Below are 25,342 nucleotides of genomic sequence, written 5' to 3'. Positions count from 1 at the left end.
TTAATATAAATTAGACTAAGTTCTAGTAATTTAGGACTATATTTAAGGATAAGGGTACTATTAAAGGTACTTATAGCGTCTATAAAAGTATATTTCTAAACTATCTTAGTTTATATATACTAAAAGACCCTAAAGCTGGACCTATCTATAATAATTTCCGTAATTAACTCTGGCTTATCTATAAAGACTAACTTACAGCAATCTATATTAGGGCTGTTAAAAATAAGTAAACCTAGGTTTACCAACTATATAACCAACAGGATTAGCTTCTTAGTATACCTATATAGTTTTATATCTAAATAAACCTACTAAATACTATTATCTATACGTATTAAGCACCTATTATTTCTAAAGAGGAGGCTTATTATTACTTGCGAGCTAATACTACTATATAGGATCGCAGTTAGTATAGTTAGGAGAACGCTAAATATTACCTAATAGAACTAATTATTGCGCAGGGCTTTACGGCACGCGTAGTTGCATTATTCTATAGTAATCCAATATAAGGGCTACCTTATTACCTTTAGCAGAGACTTCTTTAAGCAAATAGACCACGTTACTAACGCTATTGGTTCTCTTATACTAGATTAATTTTTAGAACTTATTAAAGACGTCTATTTAGCCGCCTTTAGATTAGATATATAGAATGGCAATAGCTCTAATAAGCAACCGTGTAATGGTGCTAGAGCGCGTTACTTGCAAAATTCTGCCACCTATTATATTATCTTATATTGTCGCATACTATCTAGTACTATTTTCTACTGTTAGCTCGCCTACTACTAGCGCCTTAGCAACTTACACTACTTATTTATTTACACTAGCCCTAGCGACCCCCTTTTCTTCTCCTTAGCTTAGTATCTTTATAAGATAGTATTCCATAAGCCTTAGTTTAGAGGCATTTATATAAGCCGTTATATTATACTAAGCTCTTTACATATTACCTAGGAAGGCCTTAATAATATCCTACCCTAAAAAAAAAAGAAACTTTGTCTATAACAACGCGTTAACGCGCTATACTTAAATACTAAACAACTCTATACTACCTGGGAAGGCCTTAATAATATCCCACTTTATAAGCTAGATAGGACTAGACCTATACCCTTAGAATTAAAACTAAAGTATATAATACCAACAAACCCTAAAAAGCCAACAATGGTACCTAAAGCTAGCTTATTTAAGAGAGCTGCCTCTACCTAAGAGGAACCTAAGATTTAAATAGGATTAGAAATTAAAGATAATAATAACGTTATAGATATACGCAAGTAGATTTGCGCCCTTATAGCCAGCTAAAAAGCTAATTATCTTAAGGTAAGAAATATATAAGAGACCTTATAAGAGATTCTAAAAAGCCTTACAGCCCTATAAAATAGCCTAGCTTCCCCTTTTTAAAGCCCTAGCTAACCTATTTACTTTACCAAATATAATATACTAGGGAGTATAGATATAATAATAAAGTAATTAAAGTTCGTTAAGCTCTTTAGCCCTTAACCACTATCTAATAGAATAGATCCTACCTTTAAAAATTAGAGGATTTAAGTATAAGGAAAGCTCTGTGTTAACTATAACTATTTCCTTTCTAAAGAAGCTAAAATACTTTACCTCTTTAGTTGAACTACTAAAGACGCCTAATAGTACCTTTAAGCCAAGTTTAAGGACAAGTCCCCTATTTAATTTATATTTATTAATAAGATAATATAGTACCTAGTAGCTATTTATATTAACCTAAATAAAGTACGGGATGCCTAGTATAATTACAATTGCCTAATAATAAAACTAAACTAACCCTTTACTAAATTCTAGACTTAATTCCTATATCTTATAGGAGAGGGCTAGGTCCCCCTTAAAAACTACTAATTAGACCTATCTAATAAGCTAATAATCCAGCTATAAGAGAAGATTGCTATAACCTTAAATAACCTACTAACCTATAATAGACTTATAGCTTATTACCTATTATTAAACTTAGAACTAAAGCGGATTAACGCCTGCCCTAATTAGTAAAAGCAACTCTATAGTAATTAGAACTTATTAGCTATACCTATAGAAGCTAAAGTAGGAAGATAAGCTATAACTACTTTTATACTAAAGGCGGTTATATTTATACACTAGCGAGCCTTACCTAACTAGCCGCGTACTATACCCCTAATAAGTACTTATTACAATACCTTAATTAACCCTATCTTGGCTACGTACTATAACTATAATAAGAAGAGTTACTTTACCTCGTTGTGCCTAGAGCTAAAGGATATAGGCAATATTAAGGAGATAGAGGAAGGAAAACGTCCGATAAGTTGGGAAAAGAAGAACTCTAGGGAAAAACTTCCCCCTAGGGTACCTTATTAATCTTAAAGAAATTAATTTAAGTTAGTTAATAGGTAGAAAATACTTTACGGTTTTATATATAGTATCTTAAAATAGATATAAAGTTAATATAACCGCCCTTTTTAATACTAGAGTAAATAGCTTTACCTTTATAAATACTGCCTATATAATTAATATTGCTAAGTTTCTAAATATAAAAGCTACCCTACTAGAGAAGCCTATCTAGGTAAAAGGCTATAACGGCTAAATAGGTTAACCGGTTACCTATGCCTTAAAGTTATATATTTCTCTTAATAGACGACGCTAATATAGTATCTTGTTTTATACCCTAGACCTAGGGTCCTATAATATAATCCTTAGCCAAAAATAGATATCCTACTTTAATATTTAGCTAAATATACGGTAAAGACAGTTTATTTAGCTAGAGGATAGACTAAAAATACCCTCCTTTATTAGAGAAATCTAAACTAACCGTAAAATACTAGCTGTAAAGGCTAACCCTACCTACTAGTAAGATATCTAGGCCTATAACCTAGCCTTTATCTAAAAAGACGTACGCCGCAAAGCTAGAAAGAACTCTATACTAATATAGATACTCTCCTAAAACGCTATATTTAAAGAGGACTCTATATATAAAAGTAGGACAGATAGTAATATAGACGACATTTAAATCGCGTAGGCCTAACTGGTATAGAAAAGAGCGCATTAATAGGATATAAGGAATAACCTCTAAAAGATATAATAGGAGCTAAAAGGAGTAATAATAACGCTAGTATCCTAGAAGTCCCTAAAGTTACGTACGCCCCTATTATTATATAGCCCCCCTACCGTAAATATTACTATAATTAGCGCTATAGTATTCTACTTTAATATATACCGGAAGGATAGTAAAGTCTTTATAATAAGCCTATATAAGATTAACCGAATTATTAATAATAGGGAGGAAGAGCTAGCTAAGGAAACTAATAAAAAAAACTAGTTAAACGCTTTCTCCCTACTATCTATATAAATTATAAGGATATATTCTTAAAGGCGGCTTTAGATAAGTTACCCCCTTACTATATATACAATTATAAGATTTAATTAGAAGCTAATAATTTGCTAGGTTATAGCCCCCTCTACTAATAATTAATGGATAAGCTAAAAGTAATAAAGCAGTACCTAATTAATAACTTAGATAAAGGGTTTATCGAGCTAAGTTAAGCCCTTTTTACTTCTCTTATCCTATTAATAAAGAAGCCTAATAAAGGCCTTTACTTTTATATTAACTATTAAAAGCTAAACATTATTACTTAAGAGGATTAGTATTCTATTCCTTTAATTAATAAAACCCTCGCATATCTAAGCTAGGTAAAGATCTTTACTAAACTTAATATCTATTAAGCTTTCTACTAAATTAGGATAAACCCCGTATTTAAAGATTTAACAATATTCTATACCCGTTATAGTTCCTATAAATATAAAGTTCTTTCTTTTAAACTAATAAACGGACTAGCTACGTACTAAAGGTATATAAATAATATTCTTTTTAATTATATTACGGCGCTAGTAGAAACTAGTAGATATTAGTAGATTATAGCGGACAATCGCAGATAGTTTTAAATAGTTTTAGATAATTGCTATTACGTAACTAAAGGATTATATATAACGTTAAGTATCGCTACCCTCTGTCTCCTTTCCTTGCTCTAGCTTTAGATTCTTGTTTATAGACTACTAACTATATAGGCTTGCGCGTCCCTCTTACTGTGCTTATACCTTAATTAACTAAGTCGCTAATATTATCTAAAGCTTATCTACTTTTCTTCTTAAGAAGGAACTTAAATATATTTATAGGACTATAAATAAGAATAGAACATAGAAATAAACCTAAAGACTACTACTAGAACTTAAAGAATAGAATAGAACTAGAATAATAGAAAAGAATAATAAGACCTATAGAACACGCATAGACTAAAACCCTTATAGAATCTTACTGAAAGTTGCCCTAATAATTATACCACTGGGCTAAAAAATATAACGGCCGGTAAAGCAGCTATAGGACCCTTAAATACCTCTAATAGTAAAACAGTAACTAACTTAAACTCTTAGGTAGAGCTTATAGCAGCTAATACCGAAATTAAATAACTTTAAGAGCTACTTAAAGCTAAAGAACCCCCTATACCTAGTAAAAAGTTATTAGGCACCTAGAGACTTACTATAGTCCTTAAAACCCTAGCCTAATATATAGTATTAGCATTATCGCGGTCTGTAAAGGTTGTGAACCCCCTATTACTTATAGATAGAACTAACCCTATATTTAATAATTAGAAGCTTTAATTATAGAATAAGCTTAAAGTTAATTATAAGGGATATTATTGCGGATACCTTAGGTTGCCCTTAGGACAACCCCCGGACGCCCCTTAAATGGTCGCCGGTTACGTACTAAAGGCATATACCTATAGTATATAGTCTCTACAATCCTAGAGGCCTTACCTCTTTAAGGATTTATCTCTCTTACCAATCTATCCTATTCTACAATCGTGTCCTTATAGCCCCCTATTTATAAGATCCCCTTATATTTAAATCCTTCCTACTCTTTTTTAAAAGGGTAGTTAGCTTTAAGGACTAGATTATTTGTTTATATCTTTTATTTATAACTACTATCTTTCCTTAAAAATCTCGCGATAACCTAAACGGAAACTCTATAGATACTTTATAGAAAGCCGTCGCGTAAAGGTAGGAAGGTCCCTCTAATAGCGAGAGATTGCGACAATATAACCCTTTAGGTAAGACGGCTAAACGAGCCCTAATACCTAGATGCTCTAGGAGCTTAAAAACTCTCGTATACCTACAATCACCGCTAAGGAAAATGTAGACACCCTCTATAACGGTTATAATGCTACTAAAAAGTAGCTGGAACCCCTTTAGCTCTACCTAGGCTAATTAAAAGATTAAGCGCCAGAGGCGACTTTAAGATCTTCCCCTAAGCTAGAAATACTAGAGGAATATACTAACGTATTTAACTAGGAAACTAACTAAAACCCTCCTAAAAGACCATTGGCCTATAATTAGTATAGTAGTAGTGCATAAACTGCTTATAAGCTAAGTAGGCCTACCTCTTTAAGTAATCTAAACTAACTACTAACTTAAGACTTAAGCCTTGTAGGGAAATCTATACTAGCTACTGGTACTAATACTACCTCTATAGCTGGAGCTTCCCTAAGGCTAAGGTTGGAAAGTTAAGAGCCCTAAACTAATGTTCTTTAAGATAGATATTAGGAAGCTGCTATAAGGCTCTTAGAAGCTATATAGGAAGAAGCCACTAATAAATATATTAGAAACCTTTAGGGGTAGGTTTAGATTTAGTAGAGCTTAATCTAGGCTAGATAAAATCTTTTATAACCTAGCTAAGGCTAAGGGCTTCTTAAGAGCTACCTAGTACCTACCTAAGGTATAGAAGATTTAGAGAATTATCTACGCTATAAACGGAAAAAGGATATAGACTAACTGGCTAAGGCCTTTAGTAGTTTAGAACTCCGCTATAGACCTAACGCCTAGTAGTTAGATAATTAGGTTTATAAGGTAAACAACTTCTTTAAGATACTAATAATATAAGATAATACCAAAGAGCGTATATACTGGATTATTAGCAAGATTAAAGACCGATCGCTAAACCAGATCGTACTTAATTAGCTTAATAAAGAGCAAATTACTATATAGCTATAGCTGTAAACCTTTCTAAAGAAATAGACTTAAGATCTGTATATTGTATAATATAATAATATAGAGCTATTTTAAAATAGAATATAGCTTAACTGCTATAACTTCTACTAGTTTATAAACTTTATGGAAACTTATACTTAATAGATAGATCTAGAGCCCTTTAAAAATAAGGACAGTAGTATCTAAAAGAAGAAGAAAATTAGGTTTATCTAGGCTAGAATTAAGCTAGTAATTTATAATAAAATAAAACGCGTAGGAGTCCTATTGCGGATTACTATATATACGGATTTTAAACAAGCGGTCCTAAATGCTAAAGATATGGTAAGGAACTAGACCTCTTTTAGTAGAAAGCTAGGGGGTTACTAAAAGCGTAGGCACTTTAGTAGTAATATAGGGCAGATCTAACCTTTAAAGAAGCCGTTCTTAAAAAGAACTTTAAAAGGGTTAAAGTTAGGGGCCTTAAATAATAGGAAAGACTCCTAGGGCCAATCTAATACCTATTTAGCACCTTTATAGGAACACTCTAAGAAGTTAAAAGAAAACTCTAAAGGTAGATCCTATTAAAAAAATAAGTAGGGCGACAACCGTACTAATAACCTAAAAAAAGAAAAGCCTTAGTTATAGACTTCTCTTAGCTATAACTAGGGTAAGATATAGAAGGAAAGACTCTCCATATTACTATTAAGCTAGAAATAATACTCCCTATAGGTGAGGTATAATAGTTCTAAGCACTATATAATAGCGGCGCCGAAATTAATCTTATATAATATAATTTGGTAAAAGAGTATAAACTTATCCTATTGTAAAGGTGGCGGAAACCTATTATAGGCTTCTTAAATAAGCATTGGATTAAACTATATAGTGCCTATAAGCTTATAGTATTAGTAGCTAACTTTATAGGTTATATCCTTATCCTTAGATACCCTTAGCTTGCGGAAGTAGATCCTAAGATATACTTTAGAACTAGAGCCTTTAAATAATAGAATAATAAAGATTTAAAAGGGCGTATATTATTAATAAGCCTAAAGGATATCCTAAAGAATATAGCCCTAGGTAAAATAGTATACGCTTTATATCTAAAGGAGTATTAGATCTAACCCCTATTTAATAATAAGATAGGCATAGAGCCTAGTATAGGTAATAACCCCTCTATAATAGAGACCCTATAGGGAACTACTAGATAGGTCGCGGAGACATTATAGGGAGGCAGCGATCTTAAGGATCTTATAAGATACTTTAACCGTTATAGGTTACTCTAGCTTAAGTAATATACGGAGAGTATACTATAGTATCTTAAGTGCTGCGTTAAGGATTTCTCTACCCTTTACTAGCTACTATATAAAACGGTATAATATATAGTGGCAACTATATATAAACAACTACTATAGCGTATAACGCTGCCCGCGAGTATCTTACGGGAGCTTTAGGACCTACCTAATAATAACGTAGAGGATAAACGCGATCCTAATTTATTAAATATTCTAGCAGGCCTAAGGGATTTACTAAGGGTATTTTTAGGTAAGAGAGCTAAAGTTCTACCATAAAACTCGGAGTATAATTATATAATTAATCTAGAAGAAGGTAAACAACCGCTAAACCTTTCTATCTATAACCTCTTACGTAAAGAGCTTAAGATCCTATAAGAGTACCTTAATAGGTTACTAGAAAAGGGGTAGATCTAGCCTAATAAGTTACTAGCAGGCGTACTAATTCCCTTTATCCTAAAACTAGATAGAACTATAAGGCTATATATAAACTATTACGGTCTTAATAAGATTATAATTAAGAACCGTTACCTACTACCACTAGTTAGTAAAATGCTGGATTAACTATTTAGGGCGAAGATCTTTATAAAGCTAGACCTATAAGACGCCTATTATAGGCTCCGTATTAAAGAAGGGGATAAGTAAAAGACTGCTTTTAAGACCTAATATAGCTACTATAAGTATCTAGTAATGCCTTTTAGGCTAGCCAACGCGCCTATAATATTCCAATTATATATTTATAGAGCCTTAGGGGGACTAGTTAACCGTATATATATTATCTATTTAAATAATATCTTAATCTATTTAGAAAATAAGAATTAATATAAGTAATATATCCGCGAAGTACTGGAACATTTAGATAATTAGGGCCTTTACGCTAAGGCGTTAAAGTATATCTTTAATACTAAGTAGGTTAAGTTCCTAGGTTATATTATAATGCCTATAGGTATAGTTATAGACCTAATATAGGTATAAATAATTTAGAAGTGGCTAGAGCTAGAGAGCTACTAGGATATTTAAGTATTCCTAGGCTTTGCCAATTTCTATAGGCGCTTTGTCACGGCACTAACCTAACGCATACTGTTTCATACTATCTCGTACTATTTCCTACTATTGGCTGGCCCACCACTAGCGACTTAGCGGCCGGCCCTACTATTTGTATATAATACCCCCTTTCCACCTTCTTCCCCTCTTTATACCACAACGTAGTTATTTAGTCTACTTTATTGCAGCACTATGACATTTTGTGGTATCTTTAATTTACGCCCTGTCGCGATTACTAACTCCTTATACCCCAGCTAATTAACCTTCGCCCTAGAGCAATCGCAACCTACGCGCGCCTCTGCTAAAACCAATACGTCCCTAGCACAGTCCTAAAACAATCCTTAGTTTTTACTTAGCGCCTAAATAGGCGACACTAATAACGCCAAAATAACCAAAACCTAAAACCCCCGTAATGTCTTTGTAGACCTCTTTATAGAGATATACCCCAATATCGCATAGATAATCCACCGCTCCCTACTGTACCCTAAGACCTTTAAGCCTAGCAAAGCTTACCTTACCCTTGTTAACTATACTAACGAGTTCCTTAATAACATTAAAGTAGGACTATAGTATATATATAACATAAACACTACTAATAAGAAAGCTAATAAAAACCTTAGTGCCCTTATTGCTTCCTAGATAGGAACTATTAACTCCTAAATAGAGACTATTACCGTTCTAAAATAATTAACCCCTATAATAATAGTAGCAACCTAGCAGAAAAAACGGAGATCTAAAAACCCGCCAATATTTAGCGGAAAAGGCACCCTACTAAAATAATAAGCTAATTTTAAGACCTAGCATATTAAGATTAAGGGAGTCTTCAACTGGGACTAGGATTACTTTAATACAGTTTAGTCCTAAATCCTTTATATCTTGGATATACTAAAGGACAAGGCCTATAAGTTTATTAAGTAGGGCCTAGAGCTTATATATAAGAACCTAAATAACATATCTGCGTAGAAATGGCCTACTAAGGAAGATATGCTTAAAGACCTTACTGCCTACTATAAGGTCTTTAATATGACCTAGGTCGCAAAAAATAAGCTTAACTATTTCCCCTAGGGCAAACGTAATTACTAGTCCTAGAAGGGAGAGCCTAATAAGCTAATAGTCTGCGCTAAGAAGATAGACGAATAGAAGGTGGACCTACTCTAAAAGTTTATCTCTCCGAAGATAGAAGAGCTAGTACTTAGACTTACCTATAAAATTAACGATAGCAACTATATAGGTTAGAGTAAGTAGATAGACGTATTTACTAAGAACCTTGCGAACTATATACACTAAGCCAACCTTAAGAAGAACGCTAACCACCGCCTACCTACCTAAGCCCCTGCCCCTATGTTAACCCCGACCCTAATAGTAACTAGAGAACCTATAAACCTTAATAGAATCTTAGATACGGAGCGTAAGCGCCGCGTTAATAATAGACTATACCTTGCCTATGGCCTGCCTAGCCACTAGAAGGATACCTATAACCCCACTAAGATAGCAAACCCAGTCCTAATACTACCCCGTTAAATAATGTAAACTAATAACTATAGACGCGGCAACTATAGAGTCTATTATAGATGTAGCGACCGCGGAGCCTATTATAGCCGCGGCGGACGACCCCCCCCCCTTTAACCCTATGGCTTAGTTACTCTAAACTATACCCTATATAGGAGCCTAACCCGTTAATAATGCTTAGTATTAGCGACTTCGCGCTAGCGAATACAAACACGGCTATATCGTTAGCGAGGTATTATCTTCCTATACCCTGACCAAAACTAAGACTAACACCGCCAGTTAGACGGACACTAGACCGCCCCGCCAAAACAGCCTTATACCCTAGTCGTTAAAAGGTAAACCCTTAAACTAAGTTATATCTAAAGGTCTAAACCATATAAGGAGGAAGATAAGAAGATTAGGTCCCTATTACTAGATTAATTAGTCCTTTCTATTAGTAAACTGCTATTTAATCTTAGATTAGTAAATAGTAATAAGAAATTAATCCTTATTTAAACCTAACTCTCCTTATTATATAACCTATACCCCTAAGTTTATATTAATATAGTAAGCCTAGTGGACTCTAGTAGTACTATAATAGCATTTACTAATATAGAGTCTATTATAAGAAAGTATAACGTTATAACTAAGAAGCTGCTAGTACCTAGGCCACTGCGCCTTATAGACGGTATTCTAACTTTGCTTATTATAGACTACTTTACCACCTAAATATTAATTGGCTTCTATACTAAAGCCATACTCTTTTTCGTTACTAAACTCTCGCCCACTACCCTAATTATTCTAGGCATGCCCTAGCTTTAGAAGTATAAGCCCCGTCCCAGCTTTAGGAAACTTAAGATCCGCTTTAACTTAGACTACTACTCTAGGCACTACCTCCCGTAGGGGATAGCCGACGTTAGTAGGGACGCCCCACGTAGATACTTAGCACTATTAAGCCTAGTGCCTAGGACTATATATAAAGCCCTAATAGTAGAAGACGTTCCTAATAAAGGAGAGCCTGTATAACTATAAAGAAATAAGATAGTAGAAGACTAGACTACCCTAGCACTTAAAACCAAAATAACGGGCCAGCCAGCCCTACTAAGACTAAGGAAGAAGGTCCGCTTTGTGCCGCTACTACTAAGAATCCAACCCTAACCTAGGCACCATTTAAACCCCAGCCGCCTAGCCTAACACCTAGAACTAAGCTATATACCATATACGCATACTATAGCTCGCGTTATAGTAAGGACTGGCTATAGAACTACTAAAACCCGGATAATAGAAACCGTGCCACTATAACGCCTAACCTTACACCCGTCTCCCACGCGTACTATATAGGGCCGCCGCCTTATTTCCGCCCCCCTAGGCTAATTAAGCTGTGCTAGCTTAGCCGTAACACTAGAGAACTAAATACGCCCTAACCTAGACGATATTAAATATACTTATACTATTAATTTCACCTAGTTCTATAAATAAAAAGACGTAAAGGTAATAAGGATCTATATAGCGGAGCTAGTAGAACTAGTTAAATAAGATAAGCACCAATAGCTGTTTAAAGAGCTGCCTATAGGCCTAATAGAAGTACCGAACCTATTAAAAAGGTCTTTCCGCCGACTAGTAGAAGGTAACTATACAATAAAGGAAGCCCGTAAAGTGTTCCCCCCCCTATTTCTATAACTTCCTTAAAATAAATCTAAAAACTAAACCTAAGCTTTTATGTCGGAAGATAGTTAACACTAATATTAAAAAATTCCTAAAAGGCAAACCGGGATTAACCTATAAAGATATTCTATAACGCCTACTAAAGGAGTTTAGTAAATATATTAAGTACTTCCTCCCTAAAAACGTAAATAAGCTGCCCCCTTACTAACCATAGGACTATAAAATTAAGATTACCCCCGGAAACTAGGCCCCGTACTATAAAAATAGACCACTTTTACCTACTAAACTTAGGTATATAAAGAAGTGGATTAATAAAATACTGGATAAGGGTTTTATCCGCAAATTAACCTTACTAGCTACCGTACTACTCCTCCTCGCTACTAAGCCTAGCGGTAGTATACAAATCTGCTATAACTACTAAGGCCTAAACATAGTTACTATTAAGAATTAATACCTACTACTACTAATCTATAAGACACTTAACGCACTTTATAGTACTAAGTACTTTACTAAACTTAATATAATTACTATATTTAACCGGATCCGGATTATAGAGGGCCATAAATAGCTTATAGCATTTATTACCCGGTTCAGACTCTATAAAATACTAGTTATACTATTTAGCCTCTATAACGCACCTACTACGTTCTAAAACTATATTAACTATATTTTATATAATGCCCTTAACAACTACTACACTGCCTACCTTAACAACGTCCTTGTCTTTTCTAAAACACGCGCTAAGCATACTAAGTATGTAAATAAAGTTATCTAAAGACTCGGCAATGCTAGACTTTAGATTAATATTAATAAGTTTAAGTTCTACTCTACTAAAATAAAATACCTTAGCTTAATTATCTCGATTAATAGTATAACTATAGACCCTAAGAAGGTACAGGCCTTATAGGAATAAAAGGACCCAATATTAATTAAAGAACTATAATAATTTCTCGGCTTCGCAAACTTCTACTAACAATTTATCTAAGGCTACTCTACTATTACTACACCTATAATAAAACTCCTAAAGAAGGATATCGGATAGCTATAGGGACTAGAACAAGCCAAATCATTTAAGGCCCTTAAGGGAGCCTTTACTTTAGTACTAGTACTAGTATACTATAACTATATAAAGAAAACAGTGGTAGAGATAGATATATTAAATTAGGCTTTTGGCGGAGTTCTTTCCCAATATAATAATAACGGAAAATTAAAACTAGTCACATTCTTCTCCGTAAAGCACTCTACGCTAAAGTATAACTACAAGATCTATAATAAAGAACTCTTAGCTATTATTAAGGCTTTAAAGAAATAGTGTCCTAAGCTATAAGGGACTAAGGAGCTATTTAAAATTATTACCAACTATAAGAACCTATAGATGTTTATAACTACTAAGCAGCTAAACTAGCGCTAAGTTTAGTAGGCAGAGTTCCTTTTATAGTTTAACTTTATAATTATATATAGACCCAGCAGTAAAGCCACGCTCCCTAACGCCCTAAGCTAGCTACTAGGAATAAGGCCTAAGGACGCCAATAATAAATGCCTCCGCTACCAAGCCTAAGTCATTATACCGCCCTAGAAAGTTAACCCTATAATCTTAGAAAAATTACTATATAAGTCCCGTAACTCTAATAACGCGGAGTTTATAGCCACTCTAGACCCTAAAATAGCTAAAAAGTTACTAAATAAGTTAATCTAGCTAGGATACTAGGAGAACAAACTCGTAAGAGATATAGTGGCAGCCCTACGTAATTAGAAAGCTCGCTATTAGCTAAAGAAGATTAGGAAACTACTCCGTTGCAATAAGTTAGAATGTAGTATCGTTAACAAATAGATCTACTTCCGCTAACGTCTCTTTATCCCTAACGCCCTAGACCTTTACCTAAAAGTTACCCATTACTCTTATAGCAGCGGCCCCACTAGTTACCCTAGCCGGGTTAAGACTCTTAATCTCTTAAACCAAACATATTAGTAGCTAGGAATCTCCTAGTTTATAGCTACCTTTATTAAAGACTATACCCTATACTTTCGCACTAAGACCCCCTATTTTACCCCGCCCGGTTTCCTAAAGCCACTAGAATTACCTACCCGCCTATAGACCAATATCTTAATTAACTATATTATAACGCTGCTAGTATACTAATATTATGGCAAGGTATATAAACATATCCTTATTATTATAGACCGCCTAACTAAAATATAATACCTTGTCCTAGTAATAGAACTCTTAATAGAGGAGCTAGTTAATGGCTTTATTAATAATGTATATAAGCTCTACGGTATACTAAGTATAATTATCTCTAATTATAGCACACAATTTATTAGCGACTTCTAGCAATAACTAAGTAAACGCCTTAAGATAACCTTATAACTAAGCTTAGCCTAGTACCTAAAAACGGACGGCTAAACTAAAATTATTAACGCTACTATAAATAAATACCTCTATGCTTTTATTAGCTTTATATAGAATAACTAGGTTAACTACCTACCGCTTACTAAGTTTACTATAAATAACTAAGTTAATAAGAGCATAGGCATCTCCCTATTTTTTATAAACTATAGCTTTAACCCTTGCCTTGGAATTAAGCCTACTAGCCCCTACCTACTAACACTATCAGTATAAGTAAAGAAGGAGTTCTTCTGCGCAAACTCTATAGCTAACCGCTTTAAGCGGATATTAATATAGCTTAAGGCCCTAGCCTAGATTTTATAGTAACGCTATAAAGATAATGCTAATACCTATAGGGACAAGAGCGCGTTATTCTACGAAGGCGATATAGTTATAGTTAGCTTAGAAAATATAAAGATAAATAGACCTAAGAAGAAATGGGACGATAAATAGGACGGCCTATACCCCATACTTATAGTATACTAAGGGGCAGTTATAGTAGACCTCCCGGACTATATCCGAGTAAATAAATCCTTTTATATATTTAAGGTCCGCCTTTAGGCTGCTAAAGAAATCCCTAGCTAAGCAAATATTAATACTATAGAGCGTTATAATGTATAAGGATAAGTAGTAGAGAGAGATAATAATGGTAACATAGAAGACAAATGGGAGTTTAAGAAAATCCTTAATGTATATAACGAAGACCCCTAGGGCCTAACTTATAAGATTAAATGGAAATATTATAAGGATATAACCTGGCAGCTAGAGGAAGACCTAAAGGGTTATAAATAAGCTATATAGCGCTTTTATAAGTAACACCCTAAGAAGCCAGGACCCCTAGACTAGGCATAAAATAAGGAAAAGTTACGCCGAGGTTGCGGTCGACTACTGTATTAAAATTTATAGTGGTTAAGATGTTATAGAACTTTAACCGGCAGTTAAAGTTATTTAATTAGCTAAATTCTTACTAAGAAACGCCACGCGGATTAATTTGGGTGGCGGTATAGAGTTCTGCCAACCTTACTTACTAAACTAACTAATTAGGATTTTCTATGCCCGGTATAGAAAATTACCATTAGCTCGGTTAAGGGCGGTAAGCGGAACTAATATCTTTGTAGTAAAAAAATAGGCAACCCTATACACTGCCTATTTTTAAGTTATCTATTTAGTTTAGGGACCAAACTATTTAGGGGAGAGGAGTACTGTTATAGCACTAACCTAATGTATACTGTTTTATACTGTCTCGTACTATTTCCTACTATTAGCTAGCCCACCACTAGCGACTTAGCGGCCGGCCCTACTATTTATATACAATACCCCCTTTCCACCTTCTTCCCCTCTTTATACCACAACGTAGTTATTCAGTCTACTTTATTGCAGCACTGTGACACGCTTTATTTATAACTATTTAGATATTACCTAATACCTATCTAACTATATTGCGGAAGCTTTTTAAGACCTAACCTAAGAAGTAAAAAGCTTAAAGGCGGTATGGAAGAAAACTAAAAAGGGATTAACTAAATGGTATAAGCTATAGTTATAGCCTAGAAAGATCTAGAAGGCCTTTTAAAAACTTTATATAAAGTTTATAGAAGCTTTATTGCTACAGCATTTTAACCTAGATTAGTTATTAATAATAATCACTAATATATTAAATTTTGCCTTTATTAGTATTCTACTATAACCTAATAGGTATCTAGACGCTACCTAGCTCTATTAGAGACCAGTAATATTTTATAATAGAAAATTCTAGGAACCTAAAGTTAGGTATTATACCTATAATAAGAAACTGCTAGCTATAGTTAACTGCTTTAAATAGTGGTAATACTACCTTAAGCACGCGAGCTATACCACTCGTGTACTCTTAAATCACTATAATTTACGCTACTTTATAATTATAAAGGAGCTTATACCTTAATAAGCTAGATAGGCAGAGGAGCTTATATAATTTAATTTTAAAATTAAATATAAGCTAGGGGAAAACAACCCTATTAATAGACTGTTACGACGGCCAGACTATACTAAAGGCTTTAAAACGGGAGAAGGAAAATAGATAATAAATATCTTACTCCCTATATTATAGAACAAGCTTTAGGTGTGGGATGCTTAAGTACCTACAGCTCCATATACTAAGTCTTAGGCGGTATAAGCCCTATTAGTTTCTACTAACGTTTTAGCTAGTACCCAGTTTATTACTAATAAGGGTCCGAATATACCTAGACAGGACATCCTTAATACATTCTTAGAACCTAGTAATACACTATCCCTAATTACTAAGCTATTCCCTTAAACTAATAGCAAAGCTATAGAGTAATTAGAACTCGGAGCCCTATAATAACTAAAGGACTTTAACCTTATAGCGGCCTTCCTAATATACGCGTATTAAAGAGTTATAAGATCTATAGTACCATCTAGTCTTATACTTAGAGTAGTATGGGATAAAATAGCTTTTACCTAGGAACTATCTAAAAGGTTAATAGATCTTATCTATAAGGTATAATAGAGGGACGCTTTTTATATTATCCTTAATATAGAAGTAGACCGGAAACGTAATAGAAAGGAAGCTGCTAGGTACTATTATTGGGAACTAAACCTAATAGGCCTACTACGTAAAAGTGGTAAGGTTTGGGTGCTATAAGAAGCAAATCTATAATAGAAGATTCTTATAAAGAATTACGATAATCCTTTAGGCGGCTACTATAGTTAAGTAAAGATAGTAGAATTACTTTAACGTAAATACTATTAGCTAAGGCTTAATTAGGAAGCAAAGGAGTATATCAGCTATTATAAAAAGTGTTAAGTATACAAGATCCGTAGGTATAAGCTATAGGGTCTACTTAAATTAATTCCCCCCACTAGTAAGCTATAGTAATATTACGCCATAAACTTTATTACGGATCTCCTACTATTTAAAGATAGCTAAGAACAAACATACGATTCGGTCCTTATACTTATTAATAGGTTTTTAAAGTACGTCTAATACCTTCCCGTTAATAAGACGATTAACGTATAAGAGCTCGCCAACCTAATTAAGGAGAAATGCTTTCTTAAAGTAGATTAGCTACACTCCATTATTACTAATAGGGGCAGCGTCTTTATAAGCCAATACTAGTTGGACCTATGCTTCTATTTAAAGATAGACCACTAGTATAGTACGGCTTTTTATCTATAGATGGATGGATAAACAGAACGCTAGAACTAGAAATTAGAGTCTTACCTACAAATATATTTAAACTACTAGTAAGATAACTAGTATAAGCTACTTCCGTATGCGGAGTACGCTTATAATTTAAAGTAATATGCATTGTATAAGTATGCACTAATCTAGATTACCTATAGCGTTTAACTATTTAGGTTTAATAGTATACCTAATAATTACTAGCTAAGGCCGTATAATTAGTTATAGGATCCTACTAGGAAGTCTAAAAATATCTACCGAAGAGTATAAGGATACCTCTAGGAATAAAAGGAGTAATAGAAGTATGTAAAGTAGAGCCTATAAGATACCTAAGAGCAGTAGAGACTTTGGTATAACTATAAGCACTAAGATAAGCATTTCGGAGTAGGCGATAAGGTTCTATTACGTTTAATAAATATTAAGACCCGTTAACTATTAAAGAAGCTTAATATAAGATACCTAAGTCCCTTCTAAGTTAAGAAACGAATTAGTAAGCTAGCCTATTGTCTCTAGCTACCCCTATTTATAGCCTATATATATCTAGTGTTTTATATAAACCTATTAGAGCTATAGCATAGACTACTACTAGAAAAGAACTTCCGTCTAGGCTTAATTAAACACCCTAAGGTAATAGGTAAGCGGTATAAGGTTAAAGCTATACTATATTATAAATCTATTAAGAACAAGCTTTAATATAAAGTTAAATAGCTAGGCTAGCCCGCTAAAGACTCTATATAGAAACCAGAGGATTACCTTAATTATTGCGAAGATATTTTAAAAGAATATTAGGACTAAGGCCCATAATCTGCAAATTATAGAAAGCGCTCTAATACTATAGTGTTATCGCGACCTATAAAGAAAGCTCGCGAAAAGAGTAAATAGGTTAAATTGGATATAGAACAGAAAAGCTCTAAAAACTATAAAAATTAGGGCTATAGCCTAAGGCAGAACTGGTCCTCAGCCTTTTTATATATATAGTATAGAGTTAATAGGGCATTTTACTAGAATTGTATTCCTATTTATTAATTTATACTAGGAATATTATTCCTAAGGCTCCTAAGCCCTTTCTAAAAGCCTTTTAAGGCCTTCCTAAGCACCTAATTAAGGTCCTTACTTGCTACTATATATAAGAATAAATCCTAAATACCTAATTTGAAAAGCCACTATACCTTATCCTTAGGAGTAGAATTAGTATCTATTAGCCCTCTAAGAGATAGCTAACAAGAATAAGATCCAAAACCCTTAGTAGGGGTATAGGTAGGCATAAAAATAGGGGTAGGATAATAAGGTGTAGCTAGAGCAAAGACTCTTAAACACTTAATACTAATATTAGGTCTAAACTAATACTAATAAAGCTCTTAGGGAGTAAGCTTATAGTTAATAAAGATACGCTTAAGCCTAGAATAAATAGAGACGTTAGCTAGCTAGTATAGTCTAGAACCACCAAGACCTTACTACAGCAACTATTAGTTACCTATCTGCTAGGTACCTAAAGGGTAACCTACCTAATACCGTATTATATTATACTCTTTTAAAACTTAATATATATACGCGAACTCCTTCCTATAATAAACAGCGACCTTCTTTTTATTACCCCCATCCTACACCCTATTCTTAGTATACTAACCTTACTCTTATATTAAATATTGCTAGCTAGCTTACTAGGAATTATAGGCGGTGTAGATAGCTATAGTATAGTCTTAAATTTAACTAAGATATTTAGTATTAGCGCTGGAATAAGACAAAGCCTAGGTGATATAGTAGTTAAGAATATTAAAGGATCGTCGCTACTTAGGCCCAGGCTATTAAAGCCTAAAGTTAGCAATAAAAATCTATTAAGGATAGAAAAGCTTACCTTAATATAACTGCCGCTCTTAGTACGTATGTATCGATTATAAGAACTAAAGGTATTAGATCTAACGCAGTGCGTCTTATTATAAGCCTCTAAAATCCTATTATTAGATTTCTAGTCTTTTAAAGACGTATAGGTAAAATTATTTAGGTAGGACCAGCACCAGTTATAAGTTAGCGGTGGTTAGGGTTTTATATATAAAGGTAAGGCTAGAATACGCTATAAAATTTACTTAAAAGAGCAGTTAGTAGGAGAACAAAGAGGTATATTAAATTAATAATAAAAAAGAAGAAAATCTTAATAATATATTAAAGATACGTCTAAATTAGACGAAGGTTAATAATAGGAAGTAAGGTATTAAGGAAAAGGATTAAGCTCGATAAGTAAAGTATCTTTATACTTTACCGTCCAATACCCTTTTAGTAAATAGCCGCAACCTTACTAATATAACTCCGTTATAATAGCGCTATTTAAAAGAAAGGAAATACGCGTATAAGTTATTTAACTATTACTTCCTTATAAAAACTAACTATATAACCAGGGGAAGGCAATTAAGACGTTAAATTAAAGATATATATAGGTTAAATTAGACCTAAAATAATACTATAGTATTAAAGAGTAACGTTATAGACGTTCTTAATAATTATATAATAGCTATAATTGCTATTATAAAATGTCCCTATTTACTAGGTAGTAGAGCTACGCTAAATATACGGTATAGGACTACTAGATTTAAAAGTATATATACTAAATCTTAAGAGATAAGCCTCTTTAACTAACTAATTAATACCTTAACCGCATCTAATAGCCTAAGGGTAAATGTAGGAGTAATATATTAGTAATATAGAGGATTATAAGAAAAGGATTATAAGAAAGAATTATAGACTATATTTTAATAGTTAAAGATAACAGTAAGATAAGGCTCTGTATATTAAATCCTATATTAAAAGGTTTTACGGAACTATACTAGAACACTAAATTGCCTATAATACTTATAATAATTACAGACTAGTATAAAGACTTAGAAGTAGAGTTACATAAAAATCCCTATATTAGCCTAAGTAGTTACTAGTATACTTTTAATAGGCTTCCAATAGGTCTCCTAGTAATCCTCACATCTTTTCTCTAGTTATATATTTTTCTTATTAAGGTTTTTCAGGAGTTTAAAGCAGGGGTTAGATAAATAGATAATATATAGCGGTATACTAATATTTCTTTAAACCCCTTCTAGGATAAGCCCTTATAATCTCCCTACTGTAAAGTAATAGCAATTAGGGGCTGACCGTAAGAAGGGGGGGGGGGGTAATATAAGGGATATTATTGCGGATACCTCGGGTTGCCCTTAAAACAACCCCTAGATGCCCCTTAAATAGTTACTAGTTACGTACCGGAGGCACGTACCCGTAGTATATAGTCTCTACAATCTTAGAGGCCTTACCTCCTTAAGGATTCGTCTCTCTTACTAATCTATTCTATTCCACAATCGTGTCCTTATAGCCCCCTATCTATAAAATCCCCTCACATTAATACAGACCACTTTTCTACTACTTAGGCTAAAATGGCCTATATCTTCAGCCGTACTAGTAGGGATGTATAGGACTTAGCAGATTTCTTCCTCTCTAAAAAAGAAATAATTATTTACCTATCTTCTATTTATAAGGACCCTTTTAAAGTATAAAACGCCTAACTTAATTATAAAAGCCTAAATACAAAAATGATAGAGACCTTTTTAGCCTTTTAGACCCACTTTTATACCTAGCTGGCTAGGCTTAAATTCCTTAGAAAAGATCTAATACTAAACCTATTTAATAAGCTTACCCTAGACCTATAGTAAGCCGTATTATTAGTTTTTACTATTATATAGACGCTAAAGGAACTTATAGACTAGTGCTTAGCTATTAGCTAAGGTCTCTGCTAAATTAAGATATATGCTAAATAGTATAAAGCTAAAAACCCTTTAAATTAGACTATAAGCAATATAAGAACGGCCTATAATACCCTAGTACGATTAGCAACTCCTATAGCACTACCTATATAGCCCGCCGCCAATTTAGTAGCTAGCCGTATAGCTAGTCCTGCTATAGGTCTAGTAAATGCTCGGCCTATATATAGCAACCCCTATATATATACTCTTAGTAATTAAGGAGCTTGCTTCTCTTATAGTTAAAAAGGCTATTATATAAAGGATTACCTAATAAATATAAAAGCGGACGAAGTCCTATTAATTTAGAAGGATAGCGTAGAGTTAGAAAAAAAGGAACCTTAGAGGAAGACTCCTCTTTAGGGTTAAAAGAAATTTATATATTATATATTAATCTAGGTTAGCTAGTTAGTAAAAGAAGCTATATTATCCCTTATACTTTATTCCGTAATATATATTAAGTTTTAACCTCTGCTTTAGCTAACTTTAGAGTAAATGCCTTTACCTTAATAGATATTTAATATACTATAAAGCTGGCTAACTTTTTAAATATACCTATTAAAGAACTGCCTAAACTAATTCTTATTTATGGGTATAACGGGCGAATAGGGCTACTTATTATAACTATTTTGCGGATTTACCTCCGTGTTAACGGATAAAGGTAATATAATATTCCCTTCCTTATTATGGACCTAGGAAGCTATAATATAATCTTAAAAAGAAAATAGCTAGCCTATTTAGGCTTATAGTTTAATATATAAAGTAGGCGGCTTATCTAGCCTAAAACCCTACCCCTAACCCCTTCTTTTATAAAAGAAATTAGCATTATAATAGAAAACCTTATACAGCCCTAAATTAATACTATTTATTAGGTAGATGCTATATATAGAGATTAGGCCTTTAAGAAAGATATACAGCTTAACCCGTAATAGATCTATATACTATACTACCCCTAAACTAGCTATATTACACTACTTATACTAAAGACTTAGGAAGCTAGTAGTAACCTAGTTAAGTTAATTATTGAGGACCTAGGCCCTATATAGCTATAAAGGAAAGCTAGGAATATTAGATACTATACTAAACTAATAAATAGAAAAGATAACTTATAGAAAATAAAATGTAAGCTAAGGAAGACTATAAACTCTATACCGTAAAATATAACCTACTAGATATCCGTAAAGAAACTAGCGGACCTTTTACTAGTTAATATCTACTATATTAGTGCCGTAGGATTTTACTAAAACTTAGTTTAGCCTAATACTATTACTTTTATAACTAGCTTATATAAAATTAATTAAATAATTAAGGAAAAAAAAGTAAGTTTAGTAGATAAGAAAGCGAGCTTATAAATAAAGAACTAGTAGAATAAAAGCTACCCTATTAACACCAGAAATTTAAGAATATATTCTCTAAAGTAGTGTCTAATATACTTTTACCTTACTAACCATATAACTATAAAATTAAGATTAAGTAGGGTAAGAAAAATATTCTTAGCTTTAGCCCCCTTTATAAGCAGTTTATTGCCGAATTATAGGCTATAAAGTAATATTTTATTAATAACCTAAATAAGGGCTTTATTAAGCCTAGCTAAGCCCCTTTTATCTTACCTATTTTCTTTATTAAAAAGCTGAATAGGGGACTCCGCTTCTATATTAACTACTATAAGCTAAATATTATAACCTATAAGGACCGCTATTCGCTACCCATACTTAATAAGACTTTAGCCTAAATAAGTAGAGCTAAGGTCTTTATAAAGCTTAATATCCACTAGGCCTTTTACTAAATTAGAATAAATCCTAGGTCTAAATATTTTATTATATTTTAGACCTATTACGGAATGTATAAATATAAGGTACTTTTTTTTAGACTAACTAACAGACTAGTTACATACTAGTGGTATATAAATAATATACTCTTTAACTACCTTAACGACTTTTATACGGCCTATTTAGATAATATTATAATCTACTTTAAAAATAAGCTAGAATATAAGGAGCACGTCTATAAAGTCCTATAATAGCTCTATAAGGCTAGCTTCTAGATTAATATTAAACAGTTAAAGTTTAGTGTTAAGCGTATAAAGTACCTAGGTTTTATTATTAGTATAGATGGAATTAAAGCTAACCTAGAGAAAATGGCCGTAATTAACTAGTGGGCACCCCCACGGACCGTAAAGGGGGTATAATTATTTTTAGGTTTTTGTAACTTCTACTAACGCTTTATTAAGAACTATAGTAGAATTACCTAGCCTTTTAACCGTCTTACTAAAAAAGACCTACCCCTTTACTTTAATGCTATATATAGGCAGGCCTTTAATAGGCTTAAAAAACGGCTAGTATTGGCTCCCTTACTTGCCCATTTTAACCCAGAATAGCCCTTAATACTAGAAACTAATACCTTAGATAGCGTAATAGCTGGTATTTTTTTTCTAGAAGTAACTAGATGGAGAATAGCACCCTATTATATACTATTTAAAGACTATAATAAATGCTAAACTAAACTACTATATCTATAATAAAGAAATGCTAGCTATTATCTTTAGCTTTTAGCACTGGCGTATATAGCTAGAGGGGATCCCTAAGCCAATTAAGGTAGTTTTAGATTATAAGGCCCTAGAATACTTTATAATAACTAAGGCCCTTATAGCCTAGTAGGCACGCTAAGCAGATATCCTATTTTAGTTTAACTTCTTAATTATATATAGATTAGGCGCTATAAACCGTATAGACGCTCTTATAAGGTATAAACAAGACCTAAATAACTAGATAGCTGTAAAGATCTTATTATAGGCCTAAACGCTACTATAACTATTACGGACCTTATATCGGCAGTAATACGACTACTAAAAAGAGATATAAACGGGTTAGTTAAGATAGTATAGGAGGCGCTAGAACCGATCGAGCTATAGAATAAGCGGTAGCTAAATTATATGGCTAGTTACGTTATAAGTTTGGAACGTAGAAACGTAGAAACGTAGGAACGCGATATACTGACGTACTAACGTACCGATATACTTAGTATATTTCTTAGGCGCAATATTATATATTTAAAGGACTACAGTCCCTACTTAGATAGTTCTCTTCTTTATAGTAAATCTTAGAATATACTTAGAGTTAATCCATTAGGCAACTACTCTATTAGTTATTATTATATTATTAACTTCTTATTTACCTATATACCTAGCCTATTAATAAATCTACCGTAGTATTTCCTATAAGGCTTTATTACATATTTACTACCTAGTTATAATATTAATAAAGTTAAATAATATGCTACTAAAAGCACCAGTTATAATGCTATTAACGGCAGTAACCACTTTAGGGATAAGTAGGGACACTAATATATAAGATATAGATTCGCAGCTAGTTACGGTAGGTTAACTATAGGAGATAGTTAATTGATTAATAGATAATAACTAGATACTTAAGGAACGAATTAATAGCATTAGAGTAGTAAAGGTTAAGTTACTATTAGTTAAGCGATTCTTAGGAGAGAAGTTAAAGCTTAAAGGGTTTTTAGTATAAATACGTTTTAAAGTATTATAAGAAGGTATAAAGCTTACTATATTAATGGACCAAGTAGTTTATATAGGATTATTTTTAACGGGAAGAGTACTTAAGTGGTTTAAACCTTATTTTATTAAGATATAAGAAAACGGAAGCATAACTATAAACTTAAAAGTTAAATTTATATTCTTAAGTTAGGGAGAATTCGCGGAATAACTTATATAGATATTTAGGGACCTATAAGTAACTACTATAGTAAAAAGAAAGCTTTAAAACCTAGTATAACGGACCTTAGTAATTAAGTATATAATATAGTTTTAAACGCTAGCTATATAGGTTAAATAGAATAATAAGGCGCTTATAGTATATTATAAATAGGGACTTAAAGTAAAAGTCTAGGACGTAATTATTCTAATAGAAGATATGGATATACTTAGGGAACTAATAGATTAAGTAATTAAGATTAATAATAGAATTTATTAATAAAAATAGGCTAAGAAAGGTTAAAATAGAGTTCTATAGTTATATAAGGCGTAAAGTACGCATTAACTACATTAGAAACTATAAAATAGTAGATAAGACCTAATAGACCTAAGTAATACTAAAGAGTATAAAAGTAAATAACTATAGAAACCTAGAGAATAAGGATTAAGTAATTAAAGGTCTAAGGAGTAGAGGCTAAACTAGGGATTTTAGTAGTAGAAGACGTTTAGGCGGACTCTATTATAAGAAAAATGGTTTAAAGAAGAAGCTTATATAAATTACGAAAAATAGGGTTATTTCGCTAGAAACTATAAAAATAGTTAAAATAACTATATAGTAAATGGAACTAGATTAGTAGATAATATATATATATATAAAGGGATAATAGTATACTATAAGGAACTAAAAAGTATTTAATTAGAAGTTTTGCGTTTTATTATAATAATACATACCAAATTTATAAGGACGCTAAGTATAGCGTAAGCTATTAGCTATAAAAGCTAAAATTATTAAAGTTTAGAGGAACT

The 25,342-nt window shown here is 32.6% G+C and overlaps 2 protein-coding genes across 2 annotated transcripts; both read left to right on the top strand.

Annotated features, from left to right (window-relative positions):
* Nucleotides 1-3,453: 3,453 nt before the first annotated feature.
* On the top strand, nucleotides 3,454-7,853 carry K441DRAFT_569305 (uncharacterized protein; the record flags this gene model as incomplete). Its single annotated transcript, XM_067643857.1, has 2 exons — nucleotides 3,454-3,520; nucleotides 7,726-7,853. The coding sequence occupies 2 exons, from the start codon at nucleotides 3,454-3,456 to the stop codon at nucleotides 7,851-7,853; spliced, it is 195 nt and encodes a 64-aa protein (XP_067502238.1).
* A 14,873-nt stretch (nucleotides 7,854-22,726) lies between these two features.
* K441DRAFT_569460 (uncharacterized protein) lies at nucleotides 22,727-22,978 on the top strand (the record flags this gene model as incomplete). The annotated part of the gene is made up of 2 exons (XM_067643866.1): nucleotides 22,727-22,834; nucleotides 22,868-22,978. Coding segments are annotated over 2 exons (219 nt in total), but the record flags the coding sequence as incomplete, so codon positions are not given.
* Nucleotides 22,979-25,342: the final 2,364 nt, after the last annotated feature.

Source organism: Cenococcum geophilum (assembly GCF_001692895.1).
Source record: "Cenococcum geophilum 1.58 unplaced genomic scaffold K441scaffold_31, whole genome shotgun sequence".
Classification (NCBI taxonomy): domain Eukaryota; kingdom Fungi; phylum Ascomycota; class Dothideomycetes; order Gloniales; family Gloniaceae; genus Cenococcum; species Cenococcum geophilum.
This window is presented reverse-complemented; position numbering and strand designations above follow the sequence as displayed.